The sequence below is a fragment of the Desmodus rotundus genome, chromosome 7 (genome assembly GCF_022682495.2).
Source record: "Desmodus rotundus isolate HL8 chromosome 7, HLdesRot8A.1, whole genome shotgun sequence".
Classification (NCBI taxonomy): domain Eukaryota; kingdom Metazoa; phylum Chordata; class Mammalia; order Chiroptera; family Phyllostomidae; genus Desmodus; species Desmodus rotundus.
The window spans coordinates 31248795-31263749 of record NC_071393.1 but is presented as its reverse complement, the minus strand read 5'-3'; the positions used below and the strand labels follow the sequence as shown (position 1 = coordinate 31263749).

General features: G+C 44.0%; 2 protein-coding genes across 4 annotated transcripts in view; both read left to right on the top strand.

Moving 5' to 3' along the window:
• Positions 1 to 411, top strand: part of GLB1L3 (galactosidase beta 1 like 3) — a 71284-nt gene extending 70873 nt beyond the window's left edge. The window contains exon 22 of the mRNA XM_053928853.2: positions 41 to 411. Coding sequence (XP_053784828.1) covers positions 41 to 106 — 66 coding nt within the window. The 3' untranslated portion in view covers positions 107 to 411. The remainder of the gene's footprint in view (positions 1 to 40) is intronic.
• Positions 412 to 8665: 8254 nt separating this feature from the next.
• GLB1L2 (galactosidase beta 1 like 2) overlaps positions 8666 to 14955 on the top strand; it is a 53890-nt gene continuing 47600 nt past the window's right edge. For 2 of the 3 annotated variants that reach the window (XM_053928753.1, XM_045192897.3), the window contains exon 1: positions 8666 to 8843. In XM_053928753.1, coding sequence (XP_053784728.1) covers positions 8758 to 8843 — 86 coding nt within the window. In that variant the 5' untranslated portion in view covers positions 8666 to 8757. The remainder of the gene's footprint in view (positions 8844 to 14955) is intronic. The other variant, XM_024557515.4, reaches the window with a different exon arrangement.

Below are 14955 nucleotides of genomic sequence, written 5' to 3'. Positions count from 1 at the left end.
ACCCTTTCTTACTGTTAGTCTTTTTTTTTTTTCTTCCTAGATCATCCTGTTTGAAAGAAGCAAGAGTGGTTCATACATCCAAACCACAGATAAACCCAAGCTTTAACGCTAGCTTGTAACATTTTTTGTTGTGGAGTGTTGGCGTTCATCTACAAGCAGTTTTCAGGAGGAGGAATTATGTCTAGAACATCAAACACACCGTTGCCTGCAATAGCAAATATGTGAAAATAACTTTTAATAGGGAAATTGTCATAAATATTGTAGTATATCCATATGATGCCTATTTTTCAACTTTAAAAAGTCTTCAAACCTTCAGAGACTGATTTACCTAAAGCTGCATCTTTAGGATGTTCTTTTTGTCTAATTAAATGTACCTGTAGACAGATATGAATAAAATAAAAACATGTTTTATTTCTGCTTTTTAGTACTTAGATGGGAGGAAGAGAAGGCTCTCTAACACAAGAGAGAGTAAGAGTACTGCTCTCTCCATGCTAGAGTGTTGTATATGCTGGCTGGCAAGCTCCTGGGCTCTGTGTGTGGGGAGGAGGGGGAACGTGGAGGAGAGTGAACAATGTCTCCAGGCATTTTCCTGCAGCCTCAGTATCTCCAAGGTGACCTGGTACATCACATCCAATCAGAGAAGGGAGAGAAACTTGGTTGGTTGATTCTGACTGTGTGACAGCAAAGCCTGGCACTGAGCACTCTGTGCCTTATCACTCCTCAGCCATCTGGGTATCATCAAAGCTCTTACTGCTCGTAGACAGATAGATGTTAATGAGAGGTGGCACATAGGCATGAATAACCTAACAATTTTTTCAAATGACGTCTTTGAAAACTAATCACATTCTTATAATCAAAATATAGCAGTTGGCCAAAATTCAAACCAATGCATGATAACAACATGCTACGACCTTGCTAAAAACAGTGCATAAAAGCTTCAAGAAATGTAACAAATAATCTGGTTGTCCAAAGGGAAAAAGAAAACTCCCTGTTTGGGATGAGGACAGTCAGATTATCTTCTGTCCCACTAATCTGAATGGCTGGGTTCGTAGATGAGAATTCTATCATGTATTCTAAACAATTCCTGCATGTAACTTTGTTCTCCAGGGCTCTGGACTCAAACCCATGAAATCTATGGACAAACTATAGACTAATAGAGAAAACCAGGAGTAATAATCATGAAAATCATGGAAATGTATGGTATTTCACATGCAATAAATACATCATTTCTAAACTTAACCATCATGCCATCATGCAACATATCTATTTTGTAGATGGGAAACCCAAGTTTAAACAGGTGTTTGAATATGTCTCTTCTTTTGTTTATACCTCGGCTCCCTACCTATGTCAATCTTTTCTGAGTGTAAACACAAGCCTACTGTCCAAAATATCTCCTACTCTTGTGATTAGAGAGAAATGCTCACAGCTTAGAACCCCTTACCCAGTAAAAGTGCCTTTCAAAGAAAAGAAGACAAAATACAGACCTTTCAGACAAACAAAAGGTCAAGAGATTTTATCATGAAAATATCCACACACTGAAGGAAATTCTGAAGCAGCCTTTCTCAGCTGGGTTCCATAAAAGAATTTAGCCTTATGGAAAATATTTTCAGGGATTAGTTTATTTTTTACTTTTTAATATATTTTATCGATTTTGCTGTAACAGTTGTCCCACTTTCCCCCCTTTATTCCCCTCTATCCAAAACCCCTATTTCCTCCAGCATTCCCCTTACTTAGTTCATGGCCGTGGGTTGTGCATATAAGTTCTTTGGCTACTACATTTCCTATACTGTTTTTAACATCCCCCTGTCTATTTTATACTTACCAATTTGTACTTCTTAATCCCTGCATGTTTTCCCCCATTCTCCCCTTTCCCCTTCCCAGCTAATAACCCTCCAAATGATCTCCATATCTATGATTCTGTTCCTGTTCTGCTTGTTTGCTTAGTTTTGTTTTCTAGATTCAGTTGTTGATAGTTGTGCATTTGTTGCCATTTTAGTATTCATAGTTTTAATCTTTTTCTTATACAGTTCCCTTTAGCATTTCATATAATAATGGCTTGGTGATGAGTTCATCACTTTTTACCTTGTCTGGGAAGCACTTTATCTGCCATTCAATTCTAAATGATAGCTTTGTTGAATAGAAATAATCTAAGTTGTAGGTCCTCGCTTTTCATCATTTTGAATACTTTTTGCCAGTCCCTTCTAGCCTACAAAGTTTCTTTTGAGAAATCAGCTAACAGTCTTTTGGTAACTCCTTTGTAGGTACCTCTCTGCTTTTCTCTTGCTGCTTTTAAGATTCTCTCTTTATCTTTAACCTTTGCATTTTAATTATGATGTGTCTTGGTGTGGTCCTCTTTGGGTCCAACTTGTTTGGGACTCTCTGTGTTTCTTTGACTTGTATGTCTATTTCCTTCTCCAAATTAGGAAAGTTTTCTTTCATTATTTTTTCAAATAATTTTTCAATTTCTTGATCTTCCTCTTCTCCTTCTGGCACCCCTATGATTCAGATGTTGGTATGTTTGGCAATTCTCAGAAGATCCTTATTCTATTCTCCTTCTTTCGAATTCCTTTTTTCTTTTTGCTGTTCTAATCAAATGCTATTTTCTTCCCTATGTTCCAAATTGTTGATTTGAATCTCAGCTTCATCTCCACCACTGTTGTTCCCCTGTGGAGTTTTCTTTATTTCACTTAATGCAACCTTCATTTCTGCCTGGGTCTTTTTTATGCTGTTGCAGTACCCAATGATTTTTTTTGAGCATCCCAATAACCAGTGTTTTGAACTCTGCATCTGATAGGTTGCTTATCTCCATTTCCTTTAGTTCTTTTCTTGGAGTTTTGTTCTGTTCTTCCATTTGGCAATATTTCTTTGTCTCTTTAATTTGGCAGCCTCCCTGTCTGTGTTTATGTGTATTAGGAAGAGCTGCTTTGACTCCCTCTCTTAGTAGCTTGGCCTATTGTACATAAGGCACCCATTTGGAATGAACCCAAACAATTGCTCTATCACTGAGAACATAGTGCTGCCTTAAGTGATCCCATCTGCTTACACCTGAAATCTGTCCTTCCTTGGTCACTGGACCCCATCTACTTCACTTAGTCAAGGATTTTGCTCCAGAAATTCTCCTTTCTGCCTCACTGGCTGCTCTTTCTTGTCCACATTTGCTGGTTCATTCTCTTTTCCCAAGATTGAGTGCTCCAGGGCTCATCCTTGGTTCTCTTTCTCTGTCCACACTTCATTGGTGATCTCACCCAGGTTTATGCCTTTGCATACCAGCTCTGTGTGAACTCCTACACTTATATCTCGATCCCAGCCCTCTCTTCTGAACTGCAGGCTTGTAGATTTAACAGCTTACATGATATCTCTACTTGCAAGTCTCTGACACATGGACATGAAGTAAGGTAGGGGAATGATGGTGGGAGGTGGGGTACAGGGCAGAGGGGAACAAAGGGGAGAAGAAAATAGGACAACTATAATAACATAATCAATAAAATATATTTAAAAATTAAAAAAATAAAATGAATGTTGACACAGGAAATACCCTTCTGGAAAAAAAAAAGTCTCGAAGATATCTCAAACTCAATCAGCCCACTGTGAGCTTCTGATATTCCCCTACGAACCCATTCCACACAGCCTTGTCCATCTCAGATAAGGGCAGCTCCAGTTCTTTCAGTTTCTCAGAGCCAGCATGTTGGGGTCATCCTTCAGTCCTCTATTTCTCTTACCCCACAAACAATCCAGGAATCACAACAACCCTCTTGTCTTTGCTTTCAAAGTATTTCTAGAAATCCACACTTCTTACCCCCTCCACTGTTACCTCCTTGTCTGAGACATCATCTCTCATGGTCTCACATGGATGACCGCAGTAGCCTAACTGGTCAACTTTCCTCCACTCTTGCCCACTCCCAGGGATTCTCCACACAGCAGCCAGAGTGATCTTTAAAGCACAGTCGACGTTATGTCGTAGCCTGCAGTGGCTCCACATGCAGGTCAAAGCCCCTTCTGAAAGGCCCTACGTGATGCGGCCCCTGCATTTCTCTGACCCCACCTCCTGCAGTTCTTGCCCTCCCCTTCCCTTCCCCTGCAGACCTCCTTGCAGTTCCTGGAACTCAGCGTCATGCCCCAGCCTGAGTGCCTTTGCACTAGAGGTTCTGTCTGTGTGTAGAACCCTCCCCTGATATCAGCGTGCCTGCTAACTCCCACCTCTCTCAGATTTATATTCAATTAACAGCCAGGAAGACCTCTTCCGTGTATGCCCCTTCCCACCACACTCCCAATCTGCTGTCCTTTATCTACTTTCTTTTTGCTATGGAATTTATTACTGGATTTTTCAGACCATAAGACGCACCTAGGTTTTAGAGGAGGAAAATAAGAAAAAAAACCCCACTCCACTGCCACCCACCTCCCCCCAACCCCCACAAGCCAGGTAAGCTACATTTGGACTATAAGATGCACCCCCATTTTCCTCCCAAATTTTTTTTGGGGGGTGCGTCTTATAGTCTGAAAAATACGATATCTTTGAACCTACTCTACAACGTGTGCACTCATTTGTTAATTTTTGTTGTCTTTCTTCTGCAGCTAGAATATGTTTCAAAGAGATCTTTGTCTGTTTTGTCCATTGATGTATCCAGGTACCTAGAATAGTGTTTAGCATATAGCAGTAATTAAACATTTGTTGATTCCTTCTTAATGAATAAAATGCTGTTGAATTAGATCTCTGGCTTTTCAGCTCTCCAATGGTTGAGAATAAAAAGTGGTATTTGTAGACTACCAAGGCCAACAACGATGTTCGGTACACCCCTTCTCACTGTACACAGGCCCCTTTCCGTTCCACTGACACATCTTCAAGGTGAAAAATGACTACTGACAAGGAGAAAATTCTGACATGTCCTAAATTCATTTACAGGAGGCCAGAGAGTAGAACAAAGAGACAATGGAGGATAATCAGTTAACAACTGCAGGGCAAAGCCAGAGAAGTACTCTTAGCATTCATTAGTGCATGTTGGAACTTTGAATTAACATCCACATGACTATGTCCATTGTTAATGTAAGAAATGTCCAAACTTGTGGAGAACTTTTATAAGAGTTTATTTGAGCCAAACTGATGAGATAAACAAGGAGCAAAATCTCAAATGCTCCAAAGAATAACGGTTTTGCAGCTTTTAAAAAAAATTTGTCAATTAAAATTGACATTCAATATTATTGTATACAGTCATAACTCAGTACTCGTCTGCTTCAGCGTCAAACCCTGTACTCCTTGCATTTTGACAAGAAAACAGTGTTTCAGCACGTGGGGCTTGCTCAGAACTCATCACACTTGCTAACACTCATATGAGTCACCACACCGCCCAGCAAGAGAAAATGCTTCATCACTTGTCACTTGCTCATCAATTTTGGCACTCTTCAAGAGTTTCCAAGAGAATTATTGATGAGTACTGAGGTACCACTGTTTTTGTTCTAGTTCTGTGAAAAATGCCATTGGCGTTTTGTTAGGGATTGTATTAAATCTATAGATGGACATTTTAAGCTTCTTTTATGCCTTTGTAATTACATGAGGTAGGAGAAAGCAAGGCTGGAATTGGATTACAGGACAGTTAATGAGATTATGTGCTTTCTTGAGGGTGGTTATGGCTTATTTCAAAGGTGTGGTAACCTGGATGCCTAGAAAGCATGACAGGCCTCACTTAAGGCAAAGGTAACCCTTTTACTACAAAGCTATCTTGGGGTTGACTACGGGACCACGACCTGCCTAGGTAGGAATTTATGATCAGATGGCCCTGAGAGGTTACTTTCCATAGAACTTCTTCTTTCGTCCACAGAGCCCTGCTGCTGGTGGTTCACATTGCATTCCAAGCACCTGTTTTTTTGTTTTTGTTTTTGTTTTTTGCTAGCAATGGCCTAAACATTCTTTTTAAAAGATTTTGGCCATGGATTTTTTTTTTTGTTTAACACTACCTATCTTAACATATATCTGTTTTTCTTTCTCTTTTTCAAGATCAAATCTTCCTGAGACTTGGTACTTTTTTTTGTGATGGTTTGAAACTGTCCTCATTTATTCTTACTTTCTTTGCTCAAGATTCTTTAACAACTTGACATCATAACTGGACTTCTCTTGTAACCCCGAGGAAAGGGGCTGGAGAGTGTGAGGAGAGAGTGCCGGCCCAAGGTGGCTGTTCACGCGGACCTGGTAAGGAGGAGGTTGTTAGATCAGGCTCCAGGGGCCCAAATGGCTGTACTATCACAGGAGCCACATTTTGCATCTTGCCCTCATGAATTAAAGAGAAATTTTGTCAAATGTTTCCTAAAATTCAGACACACTATATATAAGGCATTAGCACAGTACACTAAAAAATGAGATATGTGAATGAATGAATAACTGACCTATAAACCTGTGTGGTACCTATTAAAAATAAAAAGTAAAACAGCCAGTGAGGTCAGTTTGGTACCATTATTTTTCTTGAGTGTGTCCACTGAACTGATTCTGAATGATTGCAGCTTTTACTCTCCCCTGTGTTTTTTAGTGCACATTTCTATTTCCCACTGATTATGTGGGATGCATGAATTCTCTGGAAAGGAACCATTTTCTCCGAAGAAGCTCTCTGGGCCTGTTGGAGCCCTGACTTCATGTGGTGGGCTGAGGACAACAACATGACTTCATTTTCTTAAAAGAGCACTTCTTTCATTTTTCTGTACCAGAACCCTCGACACCAGAAAGGAGGCCTGTGAAGGTGGTTCCCATGCACCAGGGACTCCTCGCCACCCCCCACACCCTGCAGGACGGCTTTGTGTGTATTCTCATCAGGCCAGTTTACTAACTGCAGCTTCTGTCCCCAGAGATCTGAGTATTTCATTTTCTGCTGTCGGTTAAGATCATTAAACATGATGGAAAAGAGAATCTTTAGAGTATCTTGCTCATATTGTAAAAACTAAAAGTCTTGGGTCCTCAGCAAAAGTCATCTCAGATTAATGCCATCTTTGTAGCACTCTCCTTGGTATGAAGTCCAGATAAAGTACAATTGTTCTTAAACAGCAAGTCGGTGTGTCTGTAGTTCTGCACTTCCCACAAAGTTAAAGGGTAATGATTTTTTTGGAAGCACTGAGTTATTTACATTTTTCTCCCATAAATAAAAACAAAGGATACAGGAATGGGCTCAGCATTTCAGGGTTTTACAGCCCATGTTAACACGTGTTTCCTAATACTTAAACAATATTAAGATGCTGTTACTGTTTCAGTAACTTAAGGATACCCTGATGTCATATCAAGGTAAGGATACCCCACACTTGTACCAGCAGTGAGGGTGAATGTGGGTGGTGTGTCTGGGATGGGCCTCCACAGGTAGAAAGGGGGCTAACAGTACACTAAAAAATGAGATATGTGAATGAATGAATAACTGACCCATTGACATTTTCTCCATACGTCTCATGGGCTTTTATCCAAATTATACCAAAATATTTTCATCATGGTCTTAACCACTGTCAGACAATTATATGTCTTAAAAAATAAAGAAAAAGTACCAATGATCTTGGAGAGGGCATTAAGAGGAAGCCACTGCTCCTCCTGGGGGTCTCTAGGAGCTTTTCTGGCCCTGCTGTCAGCGCCCGTGCTGTGCAAAGCCCCAGCCATACTGTCGCGGTGGCAGATCCACCCCACACGGCCCTGTTCATTTGTTTGTTTGTTTACCTCTTCCTGGTTTAACTTTTGCTACTTGACTGAATATTTGGTTAATTCTAGAAAAAGGACCCTTCACACTAAACTCTGTGTTTTTCTTTTGAAAAATAAAATCCCTTTTTGTTACTATCAGCTTTACAAGTTCAAAACTGCGTACAAGTGTAGGAAATGGTTTTAAAATATGCAATGGGGGATATTTTCCAGAAACCCTGATGCCCTGAAAACACATTAGCCTTCCTAGAAAATGATTCAGCTTTTCTTTCAGTAATATCTGAATTTTGTTCTTGGGGTAAGTTGGGTTTGTGATAAAGCCTAGGTTTTGTCCAAATATTACACAATGTCCTTTGTGAAATAATTCTGTTCTAGAATAGGATAATTTTATTCCTCTTTTTCTAAAATGTGAGGGTTTTATCTGAAGTTTAAAAAAATAAAAACCTAAAAGTGCTGGGAGTCAGGACGAGAAAATGACTTGAAGAAACCAAAGGTGCCCACAACCACCCCCCCAACCTCTAGGCCGCACTCCCCTCCCCATGATAATTCAAAGGTGAATCACACATAGCCATTAAATACGTCTAAAGGATATTCTACAGTTCCTGGTTTTTCACATGATAAGTCACTATTTCATAATTATTTTTCTTCACACTCGGAACTGTTTTAAGAGCGTTAGTTGTCTTTGCAGGCGCCTTTAATACATGCCTGCTAAGGTACCACGGTGGGAGTGACTTGACCTCCATGCTCTTTCAACCCGCTTTCAAGGACTGGTTGAAACACGTGCGCAGTACTTCTACATGTGTTTGCATATTACGTTCAGGAAAACTGCTTCCGAAACTTCGTGTGCCTTCGAAACTGGGGAAAGGCAGGCAGGGGAGAAAGACCCCGTGAAATTGGGAACTGCTGCCCGGCGATCGGGCGGAGGTCCGGCCCCTGTCACGCCCAGCCCGCGGTGCGGGGGGCGGGGCCGCGGGCCGCTGCCCGGTTGCCCAGGCGACCAGGGAGCGGCTTAGGGAGCGGCGCTGTCTCTGCGCAGAGCGTGAGGCGCGACTGAGTGCTGGCGGGAGCGGGAAGCTGTACTGTGCAAGCTGTGCGAACGCGGGATGACCGCGTGGAGTGTCCCGCGGAGGCCCTGCCGCGCGTTCGGACTTCTACTGCTGGTGATTTTGAGTTTCCTGGTTCTCCGCAGGTGAGGGAACCCCGGGGCTGCAGACACCCCAACTCTCCACACCTCGAGTTCTCGGCTCCCTTCCAATCGGAGGGAGGCAGTCCCCGGAGTTCGTGTGACCGCCACCCACAAATCTTGAGTTCCCACCGGGAACAGTCCGCCAGCCTCTTTTTTGCAGCTTCCCAAAGTCCCCGCGTCGCGCTGCGCCTCTAGGAACTCAGGTTTTGCCTGGAGGTCCAGGTCTGTGAGTGACACTAGGCGCTGCCCTCCTGGTCCCCAGGCGTCTGTGCCCTAGAGATGCCCCACGCCTTCTCTGCGTCCGTGATGCCAGCCTCTCCTTTTCTCGTGGATACTCTCAGGCCCCTGGGAAGGTCAGCAGAAGTAGCCTTCAGATCCCTCTCCTACATCCCATCACTGCCCCGGCACCATTTCCTCCTTGGGGAACCCCCTTCTGCTCTTCTCCCAGGTCCCCACGTTCCCTACCAACCCCGCTGGGAGGCTTCTCCAGTCAGCAGGGACCAGAGCTCCAGTGCTCACAACTCTGGTCGGTTTAACCTGCCCAGCACAGTCATGAAAAGCCTACCCCACCGGTGCTCCAAGATCTTCGGCTCAGGATTCATTTGCCCCATTACAGGATTGTTCTTTGCTTTCTGCTTTCCCACCGGGCACCAGGCACCAGCTCCCCTCACAAAATGTCTGTGGCAAGTGATTGCGTTTAGTGATAGAATGCTTAATCCACAGCCTGTTTCGGTGCTCCAGCCCAGAATTTTTCTAATCTGTGTCTATTTATAGGATTCTACAGCCCTGACCATGTTTTTCAGGCAGGTGCTGGGCACTTTCCATATTCAAAACTTCCAGTGTTGCTGGAAAAACTTCCGGTGTTACTGATGCAGGCCATCGGTAACAAATGCTTTGGCTCTGAAAGTCTGTGTTGAAGAGGCTGCAGCATGAGCCATTGGAGCTGGGGGCAGGTGCACTACCCCTCTGCTCCATCTTTTCTCCTGACTTGTCACTTTTCTTAGTTTCTCTGAACTTCCTCTGGGAGATAGAGGGAAGTTTTTGATGGCGTTAAGTATCTGAACGTTTTTGGCTGCGACAGCAACGCATTCAGAAACTCTTTGCATTTATACCTTTTCAAGACCTAACATGGCTTCTTTGTTTAGGAGATAGTGAGGATGTCATATTGTCTGGGAGAAGAAATTGGTGCTCTTCTTATTCTGGGGCCCAGAAAACTTAAGAAGCATTTTGTTTCCCCAGTTGTTTTTAGGACACTCCCTACCCCCCACCCCCAAACCCCCAAATTGTCAGTGATGTCTAACCCTTTCCTCTTTGAAGACTGCTCCTGGCTGTTGTAGGATGCTCAGCTGTCCTCCGAGTGCAAGACTGATGCAAACCCCAGAAGAATTGCTCAAAGCAGAGGCAGCAAGAGCCTCTCGCACACAGCAGGGCTTCAGGGAACAGCTCTACCCCAGAGAGAAAGGCCAGAGGTGTTCCAGTAGCATGTGGTTTGCCTGTTGTTGGAGGTCCAGGATATAGCAGTCCATGCATGGGACCCAGACAGGTCATGTGAGGGCTGGCACTGAGGGGCTTGAGGTGGGCCAGTTAAGTACACCCTAACAGTCCACCGGAAAAGGTGCGGGAAGGAGGCTGGGTGTTTGTTGGTGTCTGGCAGGACAGAAGATGAGGTGTCAGACATCTGAGCAGCTGTGAAGAAGCCTGAGCTTCTCGCAGGTGAACTGTCCATGCTCCTCCCTGGGGGGGTGGCCACTGCAGGGGTCCGCTGGGAACTCCTGGGATTGCCAGGGGGTGGCAATGGAGAACGAATAGCTGTGCCTCAAGTCCGTGGAAACAGATGGAAATGCTTAGGACAGGCGTTTTTCCTGCTGTCTCTTCTTTCTCAGCAGGCAAGACAGAGGCCAGAGAAGCTCTGAACCAAGTTCAGGCCACCTCTTAAGGGCCTTTAGAACATGTGTCTTTTGGGCACCTTTTTGATTGTATCACCCTCATGGGCACTTTCTGCCCAATTCTTTCTGTCTGGTGTGGGCTGGATACCACAGATTACCTCAGGAGGCCAGAGAAGAACATAGTCATTGTTGCAGCCTCTTCCTGCTTTAACTCTTTGACGGGGTCATTAACTGAGTAGGAGGTGGGGGCCTCTCCCAGTGGTTGTTGGGAGTGCGGTTGTGGCCAGTGCTATATAGGTCACAGAGGACCTGGCTCTCAGCTGGCAGCTTTGTGAGCTGAGATGTCAGGATGAGCCCCTTTACTGTGCCCCAGAAGGCAGGTATTTGGGGGGAGGGGAGGGGACTGCTTGGCTGCGGCTTTTGTTGTTTTCTGTGAATTTTACCTTGGGCTGGTTCTTGGTCAAACAGAGCTGTTTGATTACACCATAAGTACAAAATAGAAGAACCAAGATGACTTTTGAGGAAGATTTTGACATTCAGTTTCTTAGCTTAAACAATGGTCTTTAAAAAAAATTACTTTATTGCAGTGTAATTGTTGTGTGATAAACTGCACTTTTAACATGTAAGGCTTGATAAGTTTTAACCTATAGATCCACCTATGAAATTACCACCATAATTAAGATAGTGAATACGCATCAGCCCCAGAGAGTTCCTTGTGCCCCCTTGCATCCCCATCTCCTATGCCTCTGCTCCCCCAGCCCCATGCTCACTGAATTGTTGCTTTCCACAACCACGTTAGTTTGAATTTCTTAGTGTTTTATAGAACTGTAGTCCTAAAGTACGTACTCTGTTTTGGTTAGGCGTCTTTCATTCAGCATATTACTTGGAGGTCTATGATGCGTGTATTAATGTGAACTGTGTCTCCGAGCTGGTTACCTTTCATTCTCTTTCCTCCTCCCGCTCCACAAGAATGCCAGCTTGATAGTATCAAGGCATGGTTCCCACTCATGATTTTTTCCTTAATAAAAATGCATCACTGAGCAATAATTGAATCAACTCTGCTTCTCTCATATCTGAGATTTTAGCTTTCAAAGGTCAGGAGGGAGGAAAGCAGCCAGGTAGGCAGCCTGCATGATGCCCCCCCCTCAAGGACAAGTTCACGTCTTCACTATCTCACTCACTGCTCCTGTGCTGATATTATCTGTATCCCAGGAGGAGAACCTGTCCAACTTCTCTTTGCTGGAGGTAGATAACTTAGCAATGTGACCGGGTCACTTTCTTTGATCCAAATCATGGCTTGCCCTGTCTCTCAGAGGCATGTGGGCCTTGCTTCCTGGACTTCTGTGAGGTCAATGATTTTATGAGCTTCGCCTGTTCCAGGACTCTGCTGGGCTTGAGGCCCGAGTCACAGTGCGTGGAATGTTTGAACTCTTTGAATGCTGTCCCTTTCATCTTATGACAGGGAAGTTTTCAGCATCTGGGAAGTGTCTTTTCCAGCAGGTAGTCCTCTCTGACACAGGTGGGGAAGCATGGCTAGCCGGGCGGTGGCTCAGGCAGAGGGACATCAGAGCCACTCTGGCTCTGGGAGTCTTACAGTGCCATGCCGGCCAGTGACTGAAGGGGACCAGAGTCAAATGTGGACATTATGGGTGTGTTTGGATTAAAGGGATTGGGATACTCAGGAGATCTGGGGCGAAGAGCTGTGTAGCCTTGACAGCAGAAGTATCAGAAGGTTGATCCAAGAGTGCTTTCCACCTGAGGTCAAGGAAGAATCAAGTGAAAAAAGCACTGAATCTTTGAGGAAATGACTCAGAGTTCCATTAGTTCGCCTTGAGTGCTCTTCTGATGAAGATTCAGGAGATGCTGGAGCTTTGAGAGATCTTTGCAGAACATTTAGCACCTGAAAAGGACTCTGGAGTCCAGCTCCGCCCCCGCCATTACCCAGCAGGGTTCTTTTGATGTCGGGATATTTGCTGCTTCCTCTCCATCCAGTTTTATTTTTTGCTTAAATCTATTTCTCTGGTTATTAAAGGCCGGGTTGAAAAAGAGGTCCCAATGTGTGGACTTCTCCTGGGGATAGAAGGGTAAGGTTTCTTTGTTTTTGTTTTTTGTATTTTTATTTATTCTGCTTTATTTTTTAAAATTCTATTTTATTATTTATGCTATTACAGTTGTCCCAATTTTTCCCCCTTTGCCCCCCTCCACTCAGTGCCCTCCACTCCCTCAGGCACTCCCCACACTGTTGTCCATGTCCATGGGTCATGCATACATGTTTTTTGGCTAATCCCTTCACCCTTTTTCATCCAGTTTCCAACTCCCCCTCCCCTCTGGCACCTATCAGTCTGTTCTGTGTGTCCATGTCTCTGATTCTATTTTGCTCGTTAGTTGCTAGGGGTATTTTTAATGTTAGGTGATGCTCACTGCTTCTGTACTCCCACACTCAACAAGGCAGCGGGATTGTTCCTTTCAAGAACACTCGTGTTTTTCCTGTAAATTTGATTATGTGAGTAAATAATATATGAAAGGGATGAACTATTCAAATCATACACAGGGGTCAATAAGGCCCCCACTCCTGGCTCCAGACACCCTCTCTGCCTTACCTGAGGTGATTCGTGGTCATGGTTTTCCTCAGGGAATTCTGTGCATGTACAAGAAGACAGTTACATATGGGACCCCATTTGTCCATCTGGCACATGACTTATTTGAACGCCCCCTAGTGATGGGCATCAGTTCTTGCCGTCTTTTAGCCACTGCAAACAAAGTTGCAGTGGGTATCTGTTGGAGATATTTCTGTATGTAGAATTGCTGATCGTATGGGATGTTCATTTTAAATCTTGACAGGCATTTAAAGTAAGTTAAATAAGTGAGTAAAATAGCACATTATATTTCTGTTGGATCGGTGTGAAGGAGGCTGTGAGATCTGTTGTCTGAAGGGAAAGAAATTGTCTGACCTGTGTGTGTCTGGATTCTTTGTGTCCTGTAAGAACCAGCCCCTTTCCCATGTATCTGTGTAGGCAAGTCCAATGTGCTGGATTTAAAAATACCGAACACATTTATGGTGTCCCCCATTCATGAAATCATTTCACTCTGATTCCACAAGCATTGCTAAGATCAGCGTCTTGTTACCAGCAGAGCCCTCTGGGTCATCCAGCAGACTTTGCACCTCCCTCTTGGTTGAGATATAACACCTTTCCTATTTATGATGCTGCCAATGGAAACTTCTCCCAAAGTAGAAATACAGTATCACGTAGCATCAGGACACCTTTCATTGCTGTTATGTAGTTGATTACTAATGAGCAGTTTGTATATTTTTATAATTGGGTCTCAAGGTTTGGTCTAGTAAATGCTCATCCATACATAAATTTCCTACTGTATTTAGAAAATGAACCCTCTGAACTACCAGCACGTCCCTTGCTCATGTCGGCAGCCACTTGGCCTTACTTGCTGGAGCCTGAGTGCTGGGCCAGCTCCTGACTTACCTAGAAGTCTTTTCAGACAGAAGGACAGAGGTACTAGGATTGTAGTAGTGCCAGGGACCTGCAAGATCATCTCTGCAAAATGAATGTACTCCGTTTTGGAATAGAAGGCCCAAGGCCTTTGGAGATATTTGAAACCTCTCCCAGCAAAGCAGAAGCCCAGAGCATTGGGCCCCAGCTAAGGAGCACATCCAGGAAGCTGGGCCACACATGGGGACAGAGTTCCATTTACCCAGGGCTGGAGTTCTTGTGGCCCAAGGATTGATCCAAGAGGCCCATTCTGCAGTTGAGGCTTAGAAGGCACTGGCCTGGGCCAAAGATGGAAAATTCCTTTCTTAGGCTCTCAGACTTTCCTGCTGAGGAAAGAGTGAGTGTACGGGGCTGTAGACTGGTGAGACTGAAGTATCCCCAAGTGGACAGTCAGGGATGTCCAAGTACACTGGGCCTCCTGGAGGCCTATAACCACACCTGGATCTTGAGAGAGTGATGAGTAGGAATTTGTATTTCAGACCCAAGTGAGGAAACGTCTGTGTGTGATGTGTTTTGGGCAATTTAACAAATCTGCCATCTCCTGGTCTCTGGCATGACCATTCAGATGAACAAATTGGTGAGTAGATGTTTTCTTGGTCTGCATCTTTAATATGATGCTCGGGTCACAGATTGAGTTGAATCTTTGCTTAGGGTGGCCCTAGTAGGGTGACAGTGCACCTGAAAATTGGATTTGTAAATCATCATCTCAGATTAGCAAGAACA